The sequence below is a fragment of the Micropterus dolomieu genome, linkage group LG20 (genome assembly GCF_021292245.1).
Source record: "Micropterus dolomieu isolate WLL.071019.BEF.003 ecotype Adirondacks linkage group LG20, ASM2129224v1, whole genome shotgun sequence".
Lineage (NCBI taxonomy): Eukaryota > Metazoa > Chordata > Actinopteri > Centrarchiformes > Centrarchidae > Micropterus > Micropterus dolomieu.
Genome location: NC_060169.1, coordinates 6960313 through 6982734, shown reverse-complemented (window position 1 = coordinate 6982734; position 22422 = coordinate 6960313). Strand labels below are relative to the sequence as shown.

Genomic DNA, 22422 nt, shown 5'->3' with positions numbered 1-22422 from the left:
CTACTTGGTGATCTCCTGATTTTCCCCCTAGTGTCACCATGATGTTCACGTTTTTGGTTTGGAGCAACATGTCTCTAATGTCAGTTACTCGATGTATTACTGTACAATTTGCCATAGACATTCATGCTTCACTCAGGGGTTAAATTTTTCCAATATTTTGTTTTTGGATTATATGCAAAATTATTTAATTAAAGCTTCAATTGTAGCATTCTAACACTAAACTTAGATGGTGAAAATGTCAAACATTACACCTGCTAAACACCAGCATGTTAATATTGTCATTTAAGTTATGTTAGCATGCGACTTAGCAAGCTTCAGATCTGTATATGACTGAAAATAGTCCCAAGTCTACAGCTCTGTGACAAAGCATTGTTAAAATATTGGAAATGTGGATACTTTTTGCTGTTGGATATATTTTACAGAATGCAACTCTTGAAATGAAGCTTCTTGTAAAAATGTTCTTTTTTTTTTTAAAGGTGACAGTCACTACCATTGGATATGGAGACAAAGTGCCACAAACCTGGATTGGAAAGACCATTGCATCCTGTTTCTCAGTCTTTGCCATTTCATTCTTTGCTCTGCCTGCGGTAAGTGGAAACTGAAATAGCTGAAACAAGCTGTCTTGAGGTTCTCCTGTTCACATGGAATTGCTACCATTCAAAACAACAATCCCTGATAGATGGTGGTCTTAAAAACCACCAGAAAGATGAGTACAGATGAATTCCAACTGAACTAAAGTTGAAATCAGTTAGGTCTTTTAAATAGGTATTAAAAATTTGTCATTAAAAGTTTGTAGTTGATTCATGTGTAAACAAAAAAAAAAAGTAATTTAACTACACTGGCTCTGACATGTTTTACCAGCCACTGCAAATATTCAAAGTGATTATAGTTAAGTGCTGTGAGGACCTTGGCAAGCCATACAATAACTTTACAGTGTACTATAATTCAAGGGTGCAGAATTTAGTAGGGACATGTCCCTACCAATATTCAGTGACTACTGAATAAATTTGATTAAAATATTTAAATACAACTAATGTTGTCCTTCAGTGTCTAGTCTATGCATTTCATACACAAACAATTAAAGGGGCCATATGTAGTTTTTCTTGGGCTATAGCAGTGAGGTTTGAGATTGCAACCACTACCTTCCCAGCGTGTGCTTGTGCACATGCTCGAACTAATGAGCCAAAACAGATACAGACACCGGAAACAGCATCACACAACATGCTGGAAACTCCGGTAAACTCTCACTGCAACATTACAGTAATATTTCTATCAGCTTGACATTGAACTAATCCATGCTCATTACATTGACTGCATACTCTGAGTTTACAACCCGTTCACAAATCGGCAAAAACAAAAAAAATTTTTATTATATATATATATATATATATATATATCTATCTGGGATATCAGCAGCAACCTCAGCACACCCGCACACTGCAAACAGGAGACAAGCAGAAACCCTTTACACAACAGCAATTTACAAACATTCCACACAATAGACACTGCCACCAGCCCACATAACATATTATATATACACCCAGAGAAGAAGACAATCATAACTCTGTACCTGCACACAGGAGACAAGCAGAAACTCTGAGCTTAGTGTGTGGCTGGTTAAATGACTGCAGATTGGAGGTCACGCCCAAGAACACCTGTCTGGCATCAGCCCATCCCCATGCAATCAGCCCATGTGAAAACCACACCCACCAAACGCTCACCCATCACACTATCACTGCACTCAGGCCGATACAGGTCTACCCCATTGCACCTACACTGTACATTTACAGCTAAACTGGGGCTTGTTGTTGATCCATATCTCTCTGCTCTGCTTGTCTGCCATTCACCCATCTTGCATGCCTGCCAGCTCGCAGAGAATTGCATGCATATCGCAGTTCCACGGGTCTATTCCAAGGACTGTTTAAAAACAATATATTAGTTGTGTGGTTCATCAGTGGTGATAAATGATTCTAACGTCTGGTGCACAACAACTCTGCACAACACCTGTCTCTCTGCTTCTTCAGCCACACACACACTACACCACACATGACGCCCACTTACTTAAGGTTACAATTGTGGATTTATTCACACACTTTAAAAAGATTTAATAAATCATAATAGGCTGTATATTAACTTATAGGGAGAAAACCAGTAGTAGTGCACGTTATTCCTTAATTTTTGGTTAACTTTGTGTTTATTTCTAGCTTTTGGATCATTGCCGCCTTTAAGTGTGTCGTAAAAACTGAATTAATGAGCAGTAACTCTGCTGTGCTGTTGTTCACAGGGAATCTTAGGCTCAGGCTTTGCCCTGAAGGTGCAGCAGAAGCAAAGACAGAAACACTTCAACAGACAGATCCCTGCAGCTGCCTGTCTCATTCAGGTATTTGCCCAAAAAATACTGAAACAGAACCACAATACAGCTGAGGCTGTGAACTGTCTCTAATCCCTATCTTATTATTGAGACTCTCCTTTCATGTAGCCTTTACTTTCATTCTTGCATGGCAGGCATGTTGGCATGAAATTGTCCTGTCCAACCAATATGTTGCTATTTTCATGCCCCTCCAGACATCATGGAGATGTTTTGCGGTGGATAACTTTGATTCTGCCACATTCAAGATGTTTTTGAGAAAGAGATCCAACATCACCGCCTCCTCTCTGTCTACCCCCAAACCCAAGAAATCGGTTAGTAATCATTTTATACATTTCACTGTAACTGCTATTCATACTCAGTTTCCAGTTTATTGCACCAAGGCAAAACTAATGCAGTATGAAGCAACAGCCCTGCAATACTGTAAAACCTTCATGAAGAATGTAATGTTCACTTGTTTTTTTTTTTAGAAACTCTTTTAGAGAGGTGTTGATTAACTTTATATACAACTGGAAATCCATTATTGACTGTCCAATATACAATTTTATATTGCTTTCATAACGGTGTCACAATTTATTGTTGTGGTGATTTGAAGGATTGAAACTACTCTGGGTGATAAAATTTGAAAATAAAGTTTAAAAAAAATTTTATCATCATCATTATTGTGATACTGTAGGTGAATTTGTTGGTGAGGGAAAAAATGAAAAAATAAAATAAATTAAGACAGAACAGAAAAAAAGTTATACAGCCAAGAAATCAGCCAGCAGCAGCTAAATATTAATATTGATTATTCAGTATTACTGCTAGTTGGGTATCAGACCATGCCCACACTAATGCATAAATTTTAAAATGTTGTTTATATGTCAAATGTGTTTCCCTTAGGGGCCTCACCTTAGAGTTGTGGAATCTCACAATAACAGCAATATGAAATTACAATAGTCATCTTACTGACCTGACACTGTAACAGTAATTCCTGTGCAGCTGCACTTAGACCCTCAATGAAATCCCTACTCAATCTTCATACGTTAATATACCAACTATGTCAATGACATATAAATAAAGTCAGCGGCCGACCACACACAGTCATGAAAAGAAGAAATGTTTTGGCCATATTTATAAAGATCTGATAAGTTGAAAAGTTTCTTTATGTTTTAATTTTTGAAAACCACAACCATCTTTAAATCTTTCCACGATGAAAACAACATGGTTTTGCTGTTGTGTCACTTGGGTGTCAAACAAACACCTATACTGCTCCACAGGAACACTTTGTTGAGATGAGATGTTTGCATTTCTTGGGCAGGTGAAAATAAGGAGGATATTGAAAAGCACTGACAAGGACAACGGTCCAACTTCTCCCACAATTCCCAGCATCACTTACGACACTGTTTTTGACGGTGGGAGGGAGCTGAGTTCAGATGTTTACAGCACTGTGGGCACAGGTACTAAAAATGACACAAACTGTACAGTAGGCAAATCTCTGATGTACTAGCTTGGGTTCCAGTTCACTTTTATCAGTGTGAAAAACATTGCTTACAACATAACAGACTTCCGAATACATTTACACTGTTGAAAGGATGTTACAGTTAACAGGGCTCATACATTTCACCATATCTAAAGAGAATTTTTCAGTGTGTGGAAGATGTTGAACCAGTTAATAATGAGTTTCTAAATTCATGCGCATGGTTTCATTAAAATCAGAATAAATACGCACGATGTAATTTAAGATGCACATAAGCATAGAAAAAATTACTAATGCCACACTGCCTGAAAACCACACATTCAGTGATGAAATGTTTGATTGGAATTTCAGTTGTAGGGTTGTAGCCACAGGATAGGAAAATAACAAAGTCCAAACATTAAAGACGGATGAGCACATTGCAGTAATAAAACGTGAGGTTGCACTGACGATCGTGAACTCTACTAGTGCACTGCTGAACTTGCAAAGCTCCACACAACATACATTACTGCTGGATCAATAGTGGAGAACTGAGAGTGATATTCTGTAAAGAAGCAATTCCAACCATTTACAGTGCTGTATCATTCCAGTATTATTTAAGGTAGATTGTGTGTTGTCACTCCACATTCCTCAATCAACTCATTTAAATCTTTTTTAGAAAAGCCGAAATAGTGATAGTGAAGTATTGGATGAAGGAAAATAAAACAAATTTAACAGAATCTCAGTTGACTTTGTCTTTGCCTTCAGTGGTTTAACAGTTCTGCAGAATGCACACAGAGAGTGAAAAGCAGGACTCAGAGGCGGAGCAGTAGAAAGCAATCAATCGTCTACTTGGTTAGAAGTTCAAGGCAGAGTTCGGAAACAGGTAATCAGTCAGCAAACAAGGCAGGCAAGGGACAGGCAGGCGGAACAGCCAGGCAAGAAAAACAAATGAAGGCTGGAAAGCTAAGACTGGGTAATACATTAGTCAATCTGGCAAAACACTGGGGAGAGAGGCCTGATATATATGTAGGGGAGATAATGAGGGAATGGGGAACAGGTCGGCTGGTGAGTAAGTGGATAGGATGCCGGTACTACCAAGGGAGTTTAACCTACTCAGATTTAACTTGGGGTTATCAAGGAAGTCAGGGTTGACAAACTCTGACTTTCCTACATTACTGTGAAATGGTACTAAGACGGTGTATAAGATGTTGGTTAGTTGATTTGGTATCAACTTAACTGGAGTTTGTGTGTGTTTTCTTAAAAGGGCCGTGTTCTGCAATCAATCAATCAAACTTTATTTATATAGCACTTGTTGTACGAATGCACGATAATAATGCCACAGTATGAGGAATGTAAATTTGTAATTATCTTCACAGTGTGATTGATGTAATTCTCTATTTTGTATTTTATGGACTATTTCATGTGTAATATGATTAAGATGTAAAGGTACAACTGCGTATTAGGTCCATTGTAATAAAAAATGTATGGAGCCAGGGCAGGGAGAGGGCTAATAAACAAAGAAAAAACTCAGAACTTAAAGTGGTAAATTTTATGGGGGGAAAAAAAGTAAAAAAATTTATTTTTTGACCTTATAGTATATATAATTATGAGAAACTTTGTTGTTTTTTTCCCCCATGAATTATGCCTGCAGTGGAAAATTATATTATATTTATCAATCTGATTTAGCAATGAGGAAATAATTTTAGCCCACAATCACCATATAATCATATGCATGGTTTAGATTTTTGGTGACTTTAATCTCAGGGAATTTCCAAGTTATATTGTTGTAAAATTAGAACTTTCATCTTGGAATTTTTTCTTGGATTATTAACCCCCACCCTGGTTCTTTATTTTTTGGACAAGTAAAAGAGTCAGTCATTTAGCATAATTCAGCTGGACAGATGGGCTACATCTCAGAAATGAGCCTGTTATGAATTAAGAGCTCCTCCCTAAATTACAGAGGCTGCAGGGCTACCTGTATGAAAGTCATGCTGTTGTGTTAGGAATAACTTCATTTCAGCTGCAACATCAGAGGAACAAGTCAGGATGAAATCTAAAATATTCTCTGAAGTGGTATGTATCTATAGTTCTTATTAACACTGAGTACAAATGTGGTGTGTAGGCTACACCTACATATAATAGCCTATTCCTGTATATGGGGTAACCTCAAGTTAACCTTGAAAAAACCTGCTTGGAGCAGTTTAGAGATGCAACGTAAATTGCTTTGACAGCATAACTCGGGTAAATCTTATCCACCTTTCATAGTGCAAGTTAATTAGGAAGTTACACCTGAAGTTACCTGGATAAGCCAGAAACCTCACTTGGAAGTACAGACCACAGGTGACCGGGAATGCAACACACTGAGGGCAACTACAGGCAGGTGGGGAATGGCAGGTATCTGAAATGACAGGAGGAGGTTAATAATAAAAATAAGCAAAATGTGATGTCTCCTATTGACTTTAGTAATTAGACTTTTTCTCCAGCGCCATAATCAGGTGTACATTATAATTTGTCCAATACTTTGGTTAATGACCAAATTCTTTACATACAAAACTGATGACATTCCCGTCACCATAAGCTGTTGTTTGTGTTAAGTGCTAATTAGTAAATGTTAGGACTCTAAAGCACTAAACCAAGAACATAGACAGCGTGCTGACGTTAGGATTTAGTACAATTACTTACATTTAGTAAGTACAGCCTCACAGAGATGCTAGCCTGGCTGCAGACTCTTAGTCTTGTTACTGTATAAATCATTTTTACACTTTTTACAAAACTATTTGTCCATGTAATCCCTACCTTTTAAAAATATTTATAAGAACAAAATGAATGATCATCATTATTATCATGAGTGCTGAGTGGAGGGCATTAATGGATTTTCTATTCTGAGAAACAAAATGACATGCTGCGGACAGTCTGTTTACTTTCAAAAGGAGATAAATATGAATACTTTTAGCAGTTCCATAATATGTAAACATCTAATTGGATCATAGTCTTTGTTGCATAGTTATATAACCTTTTTCTTTTACACCAGCTGGTAACCTGAAGATATGCCCACATGCTTGACTGCAGTGCAACATGTTACTGTGCAAATGGTTTTGCTTTGCACTCAGCTCTCAGTGCAACAGTAGAATTGAATTTGCCCAGTTATTTAGATTTAGATGCATGTCTGTTCGTTTTGTGTTCAATCAATATAAGTGTATTTGATTTGAAGGTAGATTGCTACTACACATCTAACATCTACAGCATGCTGCTTTTAACTATGAATCATTTAACTAATTTGCCACATTTGCATCTGTTGTGCAGTTGTATTGACTTGATGCACATTGACTGGCTGAAGACAAGTGCTCAGCAGCTTACAGAGTTGCCAGCTGCCATTATCCTGATTGGATTTTCAGAAAACATAACCTAATTTCAGTCCTAAATTAAGTTTATACTTTACATTGTTTAGTTTATTGAGATTTTGACTGATAGTTAATAAACAGATTGTTAGACTACATAACATGGATACAGTCGTTAATACTAATTAGGGTAGGATAAATGACAGAAACACCGCTCTATACATATACTATATGTCTCTTGGGCTTCTGCCCTGTTTAATTGTTCTCTCTATATCTGCTTCTTCCATGCAATTTAACTGCCTATTTCCTTCCTTGTGTCTTTCCTCTCTTGATGTTTGTCTGTGGTTAAGCAGGATCCCACACTTTGGGAGGATGTGGTGAGCTGCTGTTAGTGTCCATGTCCTGCACATGCCCTTAGTACATTCAGTGTCCATTTTAACAGCCTCCTTTTTATCTTCTGTTATTTTAACAGCATGTTTTAATCGGTGCATGGTCCCGTTAAAATATGTTTGTTTGTTTGCTTGATTATTGTCAGTGATGAATGTAAAATTGCATTCTGGGCAGCATTGTTTTTAACTAACATCATTGTAGTTGTCCCTTTTTTGCCCTGTGGTAAACATCAAGCATGTGTTTCTCTTCATGTGTGCTTCAGATCACCAGCAGTCCTGGACGTCTTTGTCTTCCCTTCAGTTCAGCTCACCGCCTCCAGGTAACAGCATGTGTTAATATGAGTGTTTGACTGTTGCTGTGTCTCTCCAGAAGTGAATAGCTGCATCACATGGGTCAGTTGTATTGTTGATATCTCAAGTGGTGGGACTAGTAAAACTGAAGTGTTGAATGTGTTAAGTGTTAAATGGATCTGTAATGCAATGTTTAAGTTGGTATATTTTAAAAATAAGTTTAATATCAGTTTTACTCAACATTTTTTACTTGATTTTAAAGCTGTTTTTTTAAAATAACAAATCATTCGTATATCCACATGTGTGGTGGAGTATCAAACAAGACTACCAAATGGGTAAATCTGTTTTCTGTACTCTGTACTTGTCATGGCTTGTTGTGTCACATCTGTCCTTGACAGCACCAGTTAAGTTCCATTCAAAGTCCAATTAAAGTAGACGCATTTCACACATCAAAATCAAGCACAAGACCAGGTGTATAACACTTCTTTATCTGGTGCAGTTTTAAACACTGCATTTGAGAATCACACAATATATATGTTTGTCCAAATAAAGCTGAACTTCACCCTTTCCCAGTATCAGCCGCATGAATGTGACTGTACACTCAAACTTTTTTTCCCAAATGACAGCTCTGTCATAATCTAAAACAGGATCACTAGTCACACGAGGCCATAAAGTTCCCCCAACAAAGACACCTTCCCAAAAGCATTAGCGACTTTGAGAAGCTGCATTAGCATTGTTTTATTCTTTATTTCAGCTATTTACTGTGACTGTTACTTTTAGCATAGCAAGCTAATGCAATATATAGGCTAATTTTTTTCTCTTTTTCTTTTGGAAACTGTATGTTCTGGATGCACAGATACATTGACAAATAAAGTCTAATGTGTGTGTTTGTATGTGTGTCTGTGTGTGAACGTGCAGTGAAAAGAAGCCCTGGCCTTTTGGACATCCATTCCCCCGGCTCCCTCCAGAGGAACTGCAGCTTTGCAGATGACCTGGAACTGGATCCAGAGCGAGACAATGAACTGGCTCCTGCCACCTCAGTGTCACAGTGAGTTCACCAACATTGCGCTGCAATTCCATTCCATTAATGCTGTTTTTATGTGTAAGTAGGTTTAATGAGCATGTTAGAGAATGTTTGCATATATTTTTGCTACTTGTAATTAACCTTTGTAATATGCTAAGCCCCAGAGCGTCCCTATCTCTGCTGTGTAAAAATTCTATATTAGGAAAAAGCATTTGTGCTTGCTGAGACACTTGCACAGTAAGAGACTGAGACTGATATGGGAAATGAGTGTTAAGTAACTGCAGTGTAATGTATGTGCACAGTAAGTAAAACAAATAGAGCGACAGTTTTGGCCCATGGGATTTCCTTTCTAAACAGTGGGGTAATGATGCAGAGTGGGAAATGCATGCAGCGGCATCACTCTGTGCTCTGCTGACTCCAAAATATATAACCAGCTGTTCTCATAGAGCAATGCCACATGAAATCTATGCTAAATGCAAAATTGAGCCATTATGAGATAAATCTTCTTGTTTTATCCATGACAAGAGATCAGTTAAACATGCCTTTTAACTTTTTTTTTTACCTGGTTAGTCAAAGTTCTGTGGAAAGTCTTCTATTTTAAGCTGAATTACAGATTGAATTCCAAATCGTCCATATTTTCTAGAGCAGTGGTTGTCAAAGTGGGGTCCAGGGACCCCCAGGGTCCTTGAGGGAGTTCCAGGGGATCCCCAGCAATAATGGGAATAATTTATTTTCACTTTCGATCCATAAGTAAGTAACACAGTGACTATTTTGGTCATGCGTTTCATGTAGCTTTTTATAGCTTGACAATTTTATACTTTATAAATTTTTGTTTGTAGTGTGCACCAAGACGCCAAACAAAATTCCTTGTATGTGTAAACCAACTTGGCAATAAAGCTGAGTCTAATTCTAAAAGCAACATTTCGATCAATTGGGGGACACTGAGACAAACTCTTATCAATCAGTGATCCGTGGCCTAATTTGTGACAGTTTTGAGGTCCTTGTTGTGAAAAAGTTTGAGAACCACTGTTCCACAGCAGTGGAGAAAGTTCTGTTCAGTTATAAATCCAAAATGCAGCATAGATTCTTGATGAGGAATAGATCACAGAAGTCATATTTCTGCTGCTGCCTTGGTATTGACATCACAGTTCAGTTTGTTTTGGTAAATTGAAGATGATGGTATTGTGAGATTTAACAAAGCTGCCATATTTTTTGTCACAAACAAAAAGTACACCCCTGGTAACACTGCACACATATCCTTTAAAGTTAAACTCAACTTTGATGGCAATAAAAAATGGTACAGATAGGACACCCACCAAGTTGAATCACTGTTAGAAATGAGGGCTGTGCCTTCTCAGGAATGTACACTTAGCAGCAGAACACTTAGCCCATGAGATGTAACATTGCATAAGATTGGGGCCATGAAAAGACAAGAATATATTTTAAAGAGGTGGTATTATGCTCATTTTAAGGTTCAAAATCTTCATTAGTAGTTGTACCTGAACAGGTTTACATGGTTTAATTTTCATGGTGTAACATTAGCATTATAGCTATAACTTTAGTTGTGTTAGCCAACGTTTACAACAACTCCGCACTTGTACAGTCTGTGAAGTTACATTGCCGTGTTTATTTTAAATATAATTCACAACCAATAAAGCATACTTACAGGTTGTGATTGTGAATTTCCAGGCCCAAACAGAGTCGGAGTTGCGTCGTCTTTTAGGACTAAACGTTGAACTGTTGTCAGTGTTCTGACGATCTATGCTGCCTTGCCGAAAAATGCTACCATTGCACAAATCGATAGACTCGACTCTACTCGGCCCTGCTCCGTTTTCCATTGCAGATAGTACCCAGAGATAGTACGTAGCTTGTCGTCATAGCGACGCCACACGTAATGTTCAATGCGACACACACACCAGTGATCCACACAGCTTTCTCTTTTTTAAGTTAAAACGTTTCAACATTACTCAGAATGTAAAGGCAGATAAGCGGTATGAAAACCTTCCAGCTGTGTTTTCCTCTGCTGTTGTTGCTGCAGCGGTCCGTGTGACGGCGGGAGCAGAGGGATCTGTGAGCGGGCGGCTGGCCGGCCTCACACGCTCCTCCAGCGGGTTGGCACAGGCTTCCCCCGCAGCCACTTGCGGAGCTCCTCAACTCCGAAAATATTCAAGCACATTTTTGTTCCGCCATCACTTCTCCTAAAACTGTCAATATTCGAAATCTACACAGCAGATTTCTCACCTCAAAACTTCTCAGAAGTGGATTTAGTGATAAAATTCCATACGAAAACTGAAAAATATAAAACTTTCTGTTGCTGGCCTCTGTCTGGTGCACGCAACGATGGTGCAGTGAATAGTGAATATTCTCCCTGACCAGTCAGCAGTCTGTCATGTTTTCACATTACATTTTAGTATCCCTCAGTTCGCTTGGAACCTCGACGGAGGTGAGGTGATACGAAAAAAAGTACCTGGAAGCAGGTACAGGTACAACATTTCTACAATGGAAAACCAAACAAAGGCGAGTCGAGCCAAGTCGAGCTGGGACTGTGCAGTGGAAAAGGGGCTTAACTAAAATCAAAGGGCCTCCGCTAAGACTAGCTTGGTTTGAGGGCGTGCCTGACCCCCCCAGCCGCTTGGAAAGCTTTATGACACGTTTTCATTGTGACGTCACTGTGAAGGAAGGGAAACGGCTGGACTACAAACGAGCTGTTTTCAAGCGATTGAGAGCGGGGCTTTCTGTGGGAGATGGGAACTCCCTTTGGGCTGGACTTTTGGCTTTTTCACTTTGCAAACGTATTACATGCACAAAAAAGAGATATAACTCAATAAAGGAGAGGGAAAAAGCCAAAAAGCATAATACCAGCTCTTTAATAGGCCTACTATTTAGGGAAAAAAATGTATTAATGAAATAGCCGATAGTGGGGTCTGGGGGTCCTCCCACAGAAGATTTTGAGCATTAAACACTTAATTTCCTGCATTCTGGGGACATTTTCTGGAGACATTTTCTGCACCAGGGAAGCACAAAATTCAGGTGGCAGGTGACAATTCAAGCAAGAGATGTGATTGGGCCGGCCCAGTGTCAGTATAGAAAATGAACCAATGGGCCACTGTCCTTTACGGGCCAGTCGTTGGCCCATTTTTTAAAAACAGTTATGACAGTTATAAATACATAATTTACGTTACAGCAGCCCCAAAGGTGCGTCGGCCCACCGGGCAGTCCTGCTTAACACTTAACTGATTGTTTGGCTATCATTTAAAACACAATTTGTGTTTTAAATGATAGAGAGTGTAGAGAGATTGTTGTGTTATGAAAAACTGAATAGGACAGTCAGCCTCTTGTCCAACACAGTAATACTTATTTCATGCTTGAATGTTGGTGGGTCTGTTCATCAGCTTTTGGGTTTGATAATGAAAAGCTTAAGGAATAGAGCAACATTTTGGGAAATACGCCTACTTGCTTTCTTGCTGAGAGTAATTCTTTTATCTGTTCACTGAATATAGGTTCATTTTAGTATAAACTGGGATTAATGACTTATTGGAGTGTTGTCATCATCATGAGTTGGCATTCAACCAGCAAAGACTCAAGGAAGAAATTGTCCTGTACATAACTCCCATGAAATCGCAAATTGTTGTTTTTACACTCTGTTTTTGTACAGATTCAACAAATTAGAGATAACGTGTTAATTAGTGAGCTTTAGAGGTGCTCGTATCTGGGATTAGCTTTGGATAGAGCCAAGCTCCTGTTCCCCCCTGTTTTTAGTCCTTGTGCTAAGATACACTAATGGTCTCCCAGCCTCAGTTTCATATTGACTGTCTCATCTACCGCTCACAAGAAAGTGAATAAGCTTGATTCCCAAAATGTCAAACTATTTCCTTTAGGATTAAAACCTTAAGATATCTTTTCTTATCTTAAGATATACAAATGTTTGTTAATGTTAGGATAAAGATGAACACTTTCACGATTCAAACAGCACATTCAGCAGAATTTAAAAATTCTCATTAGAGTTGAAAGAAATTGTGTCGGCCTATTTGCCTCACTGTCTGTTTCTGGTTATATCACCACCATTTGTGGTGGAAAATGGATTTCTATAATAGGTCACAGAGAGCGCAGTACTTATATCCCATTATGTAGTGCTAATTTGACATAATGTTACAAAAGCTGCATTTAAAAATCAGCCCATATCATGGCCTGTGAAAAGTCCATTATGATACACACTGACCTTGTTCCTATAGTCTTTCACGTAACTGGACTTACAAAGAGCTCAGTACTCTTCCCCCACAGTCTCATTCACTGCTTTTCCAGGGTAATGAACCCTGATGAGGCTCCTTAATAATTCCCACAACATTGTAATGGAGGCTAAATGCACTACAATCACTCTGGGCTTTGTATTAATAATTTTCACACAGACACACACAGATCCCAAAAATCACCCTTCCTTTCTTCTTACTGCACCTTGATCACATTCAAAGGAAGACAAGTCATAAGGGAGAGGCTTTTGATGTAGACTAGTAGTAACCATGAAACTGTGCTGCACTGAATATTTTCCCCTAAATTAATTTTTTGGGTTTGAGTTTGGGTCTGAAGGCCATGTCAACCATAGTTTCATAGTGATACATGTTTCATACAAGAAAATAAAAACCGGGGTTAAAGTAGGGCTAAAGCAAAGTTCCGTTGCGTTTTAAGAAGACTAGACTAGACTAGATGTTTACATGGATTACTCTCTGTTTTCTTATGCTTTCTAGGCTATTTCTGTTTCTTTTTTAAAAAAAAAAGCAAGTTCAATAGCAATTCCCACAGCAGTCTCAAGTCTGTTACAAATTTTGAAATTAACATGAACACATTCATATGAAACGCTCTCACACAGATTGACAGAGTCACACCGAAAAGCCATCCGGGTGATCCAGAGAATGCGTTATTTTGTGGCCAAGAGAAATTTTCAGGTAAGTAATACACCTTTTTATAGCAAATAACTTTTCTACTAAAATGTTGGGGGAAAAAAAGATTTTCAAATGCTCGCCTAAAATTGACTAACCTATCTGTGCATTTTGAGGTGACTTAATACAATTTTGTTTCACTCACATGCACTTTTTCAATGTTAAGATTTCAGTAATCCAACTAACCTGAAATTGATATGTTTATTAAGTAAGTACACAGTATGTACATTTGTTATTGGCGTATATGCTCTCACTTCACACCAGCAGAGATTGGGGAGTGACAATAATTAACTTTGCCCCGGGGAAACATAGATTCAGACCTAAGGGTGGATACAGGTTGGGCTTATGAACAGTAGAAACAGCAGGTGTTTCTAATGGTGTTACAGCAAAGGTTGCGAATGAAAAGTTCAGCGGAAGCATAACAAAACAAAAAAGTGGGCAGAGCTTTCTCCACTGAAATTGATTGCATTATTGCAGAAGTGGTCTAATTAAACCTTCCTTTAGGGTTTGTTCCATTTCCATCTGTCTACTAACATAGAATTGATATATTATTAAGTGAATAGAAAGTAACGCGTGTACAGTAGTAATATTTGGAACCTCACCACTCCTGCAAACACACATCAAGCTCAGCGGGAAATATTAGGGAGTGACAAAACCAAAGCCAACATGAAGGAAAACTTCACAAACGTAGGATTCTGTAACAACATTATTTTCCAAAACAAAGCACAAATATTGTAGACAGAAAAGTGGAGGTTTTATGCCTAATAAGAAGTGTACGATGAAAATATTTTTTGATGTACCAGTTCCAAATATTTTTTTCCATTGCAGCAAGCTCGTAAACCATATGATGTGCGAGACGTGATTGAGCAATACTCCCAGGGTCACCTCAACCTCATGGTGCGCATCAAGGAGCTGCAGAGAAGGTAAACTGCTTAATTAAGAAGAGCTTCATATGAATTACCTCCCCTGAGCAATACATAGACAAATGGTGGATGATGTTGAAAAATAAATCAGGAAAGCAGAAGAGTCGGGTAATGAGAAAGGATATGTTCTTCTGACTTGAGCCTCCCATTGTTTCTCTCAGACTGGACCAGTCTATAGGGAAAATAACTTTGTTCCAGTCAGGCTCAGGTAATGAATCACTCCACTGCTCTCTCAAAATATAGTACAGAAACTATGGATACAAATCACAGTCCTAATCCTCCTGTTTTATAATTTACTTGACTATTGTATCCCACTGAAGACCGAGCCAAAGACAAAGGCACCAACTCTATCGGATCCAGACTCAACAGGATGGAGAACAAGGTGGGATTTGTGCAAATTCTGTGGAAAACTGAAACAAAAGTCTTTTGCTTTTCACCATTTCAGATACTTTCTTTTTTTTGTAAAAGAGCAAAGTCAAAAATGTACATGACCATATTTGTCTTCTTTTCACAATATGAAAATGTAACAAATAAGCTTTCATCAGGTGCAATACAGTAGCAGTTGCACCTATCAAAATAAACTCAAATTGAGAATAGTTTTGCATAATTAAAAGTTTAACTGGCTTTGCTTACTGTAAAGTAATATGAAATAGCTTGTGCCAGTTCTGCAGCAAAAAAAGAAACAATGAGTTTGTTTTTGTTTCATTTCTGTGGTGTTTCAAAACAATGAAAAACAAAAATGTTCAATCACAACCTCTCCCAACTCCATTCCAAGTGTGCCTTACATTCCTGTCTTGCAACCATGGATAAAATGATCAAACAAAATTAATTTCTTGTCGGGAAATTAATTTTCTTGAATAATAAGGTGATTGACGTAGACATTTACTTGTTATTAAATGAATAACAAAACTTAAATGCTGTGAATGTGTCAATTACAGGGCTTGTAATTTTCACCAGTAAAGCTCTGTTGTATTTTTTGAAGTTGAAATGATACCTGTTATTTACAGAATTTCTATTCTTGAAATGTAATTTTGTTTGACAGATGATTATATACCTTACCTAAAATACAGCAGCAGAAATTATTTGGCAAAGCGTTGAAGGTTAATACTATAAAACTTTTATCACACACAGGGTAATTTAATTACACAAAAGACATAATAGTAACATCTGGACTCTTAAAAGTACTTTTAATTTGAAGGAGTAAAAATCATCATTAATCCAAATCTGAGGTTGCATGTTATTTTACTTTCATTTATCAATATTTGATTCAACTCTCACAGATAACACACATGGACCAGACGTTAAACCGCATCGCAGAGTCCCTCACCTTTCTGCTAGACCAGAGGGATGTTGATGGGGGCGAAGGTGAAGGCAGGCAGAGGCCACGGCTTGGACGGACCTCTAATGTTCTCCCCAGCCAGGACAGCCTGCCAAGCTACGACCAGCTATCTTCATCACCTTCGTCCCTCTCCAACACCGCCAGCACTGCGGCTTGCCTCAACCATCCCCTGAGCACCACCGCCAGTCAGGATGAGAACTGCTGAAACCTTCAACCGAGTAGCCTCAGAGTCTGTCTGTCTGTCTGTCTGTTAACAGATCCATGTCAAGTGAAAGTTAACTGGCTGATGAGAAGGTCACGGCTAGCCTTAGCTAAAGCGAAAACAATATTTACTTTTTCCCTAGGTCTTTTCTGTAAATGTATACTCTTGAGACAGACAAGTTAGGTAAAAACTTGTGGTCAAAAGCAAAAATTAGGCATATAACAGACAGAGAGACAAGAGAGGCAAAGGTCAGATGGGCTAGCAGAGGATCAAACAGGCAAGGTCAGATGGGTAGAACAAAAGGCTGCAAAGCTAAGGCAGAAGCACAACAGACGATCTGGTAAAGAGTGAAGCGGAATACTGCAGGACTTATGGCGAAAGTGGAAACCGGTGTTGTAGGTAGGTGGGGGAGGTCAGTACCAGGATTTGAAAGGACTGAGTTAAAATGTGGACAAGAGAGACATGAGAATGTGCAACTAAGAGTTGGGTGTTGTCGTGACAGAACTAACATCTTCGCTGATCCAATCATGATGGAGAAAAACTCCATAGCTAAACTCCTTCTACAGCTATCGTAACAAGCTTAGATTTAAAAGAAACTGTTGTTTCAGCTTCTGATTCTATAGGAATTCATGCGACTTGGTTTGGTAAATATGGGCAGACAGACAAAAGATTTCCTATAAGTTATGGACATTACACATTTAAAATAAAGTATGTTTAAACAAACTGTTTGCCTGAAAAACTGTAACCCTTTTTTCTCAACTTTACTGGTTTGCTGAAGTTGGCATCATTATGTGAAATATCTCATAAGAGGATGTGGGACATATGTGAAAATCGAATTACTGACATTTCAACACAGATATTTTAGCATATTGTATGAGCATTAGTTTCATAATCGTGAAGGGCAAAGTCACTTTGAAATTATTTCCCTATAGATATTACTTGAAATGTATTCATGTTTACAACGCCATATTAGGGCCATTGTATAGATTTTTATTTCCTGAGTCGTGGAAGAGGGGTAATATTCCGAGAAAAAAAATAAATTCATACATATTTGAGAAAAAAACACATTTATGAGAAAAAAACTTGTCTAATGTGCTTGTGTTATTAAAGGATCTGTAGCATACTCTTTTAAAAGCAGGGTATGCAGATGTTAATAACAACAGCCATAACTGCAAGGCAACTTTAACCAATTAGTATTATGAGACTTTCTATATTTAAAGAAATATAAGAAAATATAATCAGAAATTAGGGAAAGAGACTTTTATAAATGACACATGCTTTCAAATGGATTTGTTGCAATCCCTTAAATCAGCCTGTCTGAAAGCTTCACCTTTTCTCAAATGTCTGCAATAACTCTTGTCTTGTATTTTTTTCTTCGAAATGTACCACTTTAATCTCAGAGAATATCTGAGTTTTTTCTCAAAATGTTACCCCCATCCCCGGCTCCGTCACTTGTTTTTCTTTACCAATAGTGGCCCTAATATGCGGTACAGGTTAATGCCAAAGACATTGCATCATATACTCTGATTCAATAATCTATATTCTTTTGAAATTAAAGTCAATTTAATTGCATTCATCTTTTGGGAGAGGCCTAACATTTCTATAGTTCACTTGAAAACTTTCACTTCAATCAAATGCTGTTTTTTTTATTGTATTTCACTTTTGGTAAATCTATAGAAATATTCTTCGATAGCAATAAAATTGTGAAAATTATTATCAAGTCTCTGTGTGATATGATATTGGTAATTCAATTAGTTATTCCACATAACTAAAGGAGGCATTAACTAAATCCAGTTAAGATGGAGAAAAACACCTTAGTTAAATTTCTGCTAACGCTAATGTAACTAGCTTAGCAGATCTCAGTAGCTACCATCTTAGCTTTTACCTGTAGTGAAATGACACATGCATAATAGCAAAACTAAACAGATACATTCAATTCTTGTAAATAATCAAACTTATAGAATTTATAAATATATACGTTGAAAACTCTACTGCTTTGGCTAATTACTCTTAAGGGACCGCCTTGTATTTCAATACTGAAAAAATTCAATTTAATGAAATGGTGTTTTACTGTTTTAATTTGATTTCACTATTTTGTAAATGTTTAGAAATATTCATTTGTTGCAATAAAATGTGGAAATTATTACCCAGTGTCATTGTGTTGTGTCTGGTGCCTTAAGGAAAATCCAACTGATCTCTGACCAAAACAAATGAGCTTTCAGTTTCAGTAAGATCTTTTCCTTTTGCCAGTGGCTGTTTAATAAGTTTGAAAAGTTGTCCTGTTTAATGTTCTTGCAGCGTTTCAGTGTTCTCATCAGTCGCCCATCAAATGGAAGCTTCACTTTTGAGTTTTAGAAATTCAAGTTATTGTTTTCTTAATAGTCATGTACCACTCGTGTTGGCAGCAGAATTTCTTTTCTTGTTGTGAGGTTGGGGTGGCTATGTTCATTGTGTCCTCACTGACTTATGGAAATAGCCAAAAGCACAGCTAAAACCATGCTCTTTAACCAGGTCACCTTTGGGCAGCAGATGGTGACCTTTTCCCCTCTGGCCATCCATAGGGTGTCCAGGCATTCCTTCACACAAGTGGCCATGTGGAGAAAAGGCCCAAATGACCATCTGCCTCTGGTGTCTACGACAATGGGCCCCACCCTTCTAAAGTGTGCTGATGGTGGTTGGCCTTTGTGTTGACCAGGAGGTGGGTGAGGGGAGAGTTTCATTACAGAGAGGGTGTGGAGATTTTAAATACCCCCCCAGTCCCCATTATTAGTATTATTTGGGGTATTGGGAAATGGAATGTGTAACAAATATAATGGTCATAAACACTCACACATAGTGGATCAATCCATCCGATAAATGAAATTTCCATTTACATGACAGGTTTGGTTAAATAGTTATGGTAAAAAATCAAAACAAATATTTGCATTTAGGGCTACAATTTACTGAGATGCTTTTTGCTGAATCATCATGCTTGAATGTACAGAGCTAAATATATAGATAGATAGTTAGATAGATAGATAGATTCTTAATACATAGAGTACATAGATTTAACTTCTCCTAACCTATACATTTCTGAATCTACACACACTCCTAGATGGTTATATTATCAATTTAAGAAAACTTATTTATGTCTTTCCTGTAGTTTTCTCATTTAGCCTCTTCTAATTTGGACAACTGCATCAAAACCTGATCAGAAGAAGCCATAACATACTATAATGTTAATTGACTAAATCTCTACATCAGATAGTGAAAGCTTCATTCACTGATGATGTACTGAGCAGCTTGTAATACATCTTTAAGGGAATTTAATTAAGGTTGTGGGAGGGGAAAGTGGGAACACATGGGACCCTTTGGGCCCATGGGATAGTTTGATTATTGATTTATTGACTAGAAATCTGGACATAAATCTAGTAGAACAGAGTGTAAGATCATCTGTTCCTAATGGAGAAATAACACACTTAATATTTATTGTCCTTGGTATTGAGCCATTTAAAAATGTAAATGTGATGTTTGCTTTTTCTTTTATGCTTGAACACAGTCCTCTTGCTCCCATAGCATACAAGTAAACACAAGCCAAAGTGAGAATAAACATTAATAGGATTGTCTTGGGCACATGTCAACTGCTTTGACTATGAAAAGGGACAGAGTGAAAAGAGAAAAGTTGAGGAAAGACCTGGGGGGTCGAGGAGCTCCAAAGGCTGATTTGCAGGTGAAATAGATGGCACACTCTGCTATGTGGCCATTGTCCTGCTCCACGTCCAGATGGCCTTTTGAAATTCTTTAGAGCTGAAACCTCAACACTGTGGGGGTGAATACGCTTCCTGTGGGATTTGGCCTCTCTAATGGTCCAATTTGGCCGTCATATTAACAGATATAATTTTGAGCCTGACAGTACAGTCCTTACTTATTATAAAACATCTCATAATACAACCCAGAAAATGGAATTACTCTAAAACATTTTTATTTTTTCGATTGCCAACTTTGAATTGATTTTTTGATAACTTCTATGTCTGCAGTCATATTGAAAATCCAATCATTTTAAATTCTGTTCATAAATGGCTGCAATTATAGAACTCCATGGTCAGGTTTTTTTTTTATGACAATAAGTTATCACGGAACATTTTAGATAAAATGTTACTCTTCTGATGATGACAGTCTTTTTGTACTTTTAATTGACTAAAACAGTTTAGGAAAACGTTGCAGTTTTCACATATAAAGGCAGAGTGGACACAGTGTTTGACAGAGTGGGATTAGAAAGTTGTGTTCAGCGTAAGGACTTCTTCAAAATATCTTTCCTTCAAGCAAAATGTCACAATGCAAAAGAGACATGTTGTTGCATAAACATATTATTTTGTATATTATACATGTATGTGCTACAGGGCCAAGTTTATTTGGAAGCTTTAGACAAGAAGTCCTGGTATATAGATTTGTTGGAGAGGCATTTCTTGGAGAACTGAGAACACATTTTACTTAAGATGGGGGACATAATTAAGATGCTATGAATGTTCTACAGGACTAAATAAACCAGTTTGATGTGATGGATGCAAAATCATTTAATTAGCATCTATCAACAAATTCATTGGGATATGGATTAATGTGTTTTTGTCTAAGAAGCTTTTCATTGTGTTATTTGTGAAAGGGAACAGTTCCCAAGTGAACAGCAGAAAATTTAATAATTACTGAATCAGAAGTATATTTAGTGTCACTTTATTAAAATTGCAATATTTACATTTACATTAGGCATTTACAATCTGCATCTCAGTTAATTTAGGCAAACACGACAATGACAAAATAGTGCTTTTGCAGAATAGAAGCAGCTCATATAACAAAAATCCACATACAAGATTGACAAAGTGATCAAACATACATTAAAAAAAATCCTTTCAGTCCTTTAAACATAATATTCAGTAATACTGATGGAAATGATAAAAACATCTCTAAGCAAACATATTTGTGATATTATCAATGAAAAAAAATTAAATAAATTAAATATATTAAATAACACAAATGGATTAATTCCACTCCAGCTCACAAACACTAAAATTGGCAATAAAATAAAATAAAATAAAATAATTTGGGGCAGTGAAAAGGCCTTGGTCAGGGCCCATAAAAATGTATCTAGAAATATAAATAGTCCATTTTCAGTCGCATGTTCATCTTATTGTTTTGCACAGAGCTGCTTCACTGGGACTTGTTTGGAAAGGATTCAGGGTGCTCTTGGTTTCAGTAGTCCTCCTTCTCTTTGCGAAAAAATCTGAGAAGAAAAATAAGAAGAAAGAAGATGTTAACACACTTGTCATTATACTTTAATAGACGTGGGTTACAGGATGAACAAAGGAATTCATCCAAAAGACTTGTTCCCTACCTGTAATTTGTGCATTGTTTCTGGGCTTGGTTGACGGTTTTGAGAGCATCCTCTTCCTTCGGACGGGCGTCACTTCAGCTGGACACTTGTGTTTGTTGGAGATGCTGGAGCAGTTCTCCTGGTCGGTCCCTGCGCTTTCTTCAGGGTAGCTGAGACTGACATCACCCTCAGTGTTTGAAGAACAGACAGCGTCCTTCAGCTGTGCCGACTCCTGATAGAGAGCAGCCGCGCAGTCTGCGGGTACTTCCTCCCACTGAAACCTGCCTGCCAGCGGCGTTTCAGTCTGGAAGTTAAAGTTCCAGCGACGGCTGTCCTGCTCAGCGATCTCCTTCAGCCTCTGCGTCAAGTCGCGGCGCAGCTGGTCGTGGTCCACCGGGCCAAAAAGACTCCTGCAAACCGACTCTCTGCGCCTGATGGGATTCATCCTTCAAGTAGTTCTGGTGAAGTTTTGGTGGGAAACGTCTTCCTGTTGTTTAAGATGGAGCTGTTGTTGCTGTCTAACCCTGGTCTGCTCTGGTCAGGACAATGCCGCAGGGCGATTTAAAGGCTGCAGGGCGCACGATGTTCTGTTTGTACACAATGAGCAGAGGCTGCTGATTGGCTGCAGCTCTCTGAATTAGAGGATAAGGGGAGGGGGCGAAATTCATCTATTGTGTGATGACAGACTGCAGACCACTGAGACCATCAATAATGTCTCAGGTTCCATTTGGGATGCTTTATGTAATACTGTGATGAACACAATCCTATAAAGTCATGATCAATTTTTAATTAATCACAATAATAAGGATCATTTGCAAACTGTTGGCAAGAG

At 37.9% G+C, this 22422-nt stretch overlaps 2 protein-coding genes across 2 annotated transcripts in view; one reads left to right on the top strand and one right to left on the bottom strand.

Annotated features, from left to right (window-relative positions):
• The window catches only part of kcnq1.1 (potassium voltage-gated channel, KQT-like subfamily, member 1.1), a 67546-nt gene extending 50577 nt beyond the window's left edge, over nt 1-16969 (top strand). The window contains exons 7-17 of the mRNA XM_046032035.1: nt 477-587; nt 2285-2380; nt 2566-2682; nt 3669-3807; nt 7797-7853; nt 8743-8872; nt 13713-13788; nt 14611-14705; nt 14867-14913; nt 15026-15087; nt 15986-16969. Coding sequence (XP_045887991.1) covers nt 477-587; nt 2285-2380; nt 2566-2682; nt 3669-3807; nt 7797-7853; nt 8743-8872; nt 13713-13788; nt 14611-14705; nt 14867-14913; nt 15026-15087; nt 15986-16249 — 1194 coding nt within the window. The 3' untranslated portion in view covers nt 16250-16969. The remainder of the gene's footprint in view (nt 1-476; nt 588-2284; nt 2381-2565; nt 2683-3668; nt 3808-7796; nt 7854-8742; nt 8873-13712; nt 13789-14610; nt 14706-14866; nt 14914-15025; nt 15088-15985) is intronic.
• A 3968-nt stretch (nt 16970-20937) lies between these two features.
• cdkn1ca (cyclin-dependent kinase inhibitor 1Ca) lies at nt 20938-22136 on the bottom strand. The gene is made up of 2 exons (XM_046033230.1): nt 21612-22136; nt 20938-21500 (listed from the first exon to the last, which is right to left on the bottom strand). Exons 1-2 carry the CDS (start codon nt 22033-22035, stop codon nt 21400-21402), a joined length of 525 nt encoding a protein of 174 aa, XP_045889186.1. The 5' UTR covers nt 22036-22136; the 3' UTR covers nt 20938-21399.
• Between the last annotated feature and the right edge of the window lie 286 nt (nt 22137-22422).

Coding starts and splice junctions, on each gene's coding strand:
- cdkn1ca (XM_046033230.1), bottom strand. CDS start 22,035: ATGAATCCCATCAGGCGCAGAGAGTCGGTTTGCAGGAGTCTTTTTGGC. Junction 21,501..21,611: donor AAACAATGCACAAATTACAG/GTAGGGAACAAG, acceptor TTTTCTTCTCAG/ATTTTTTCGCAAAGAGAAGG.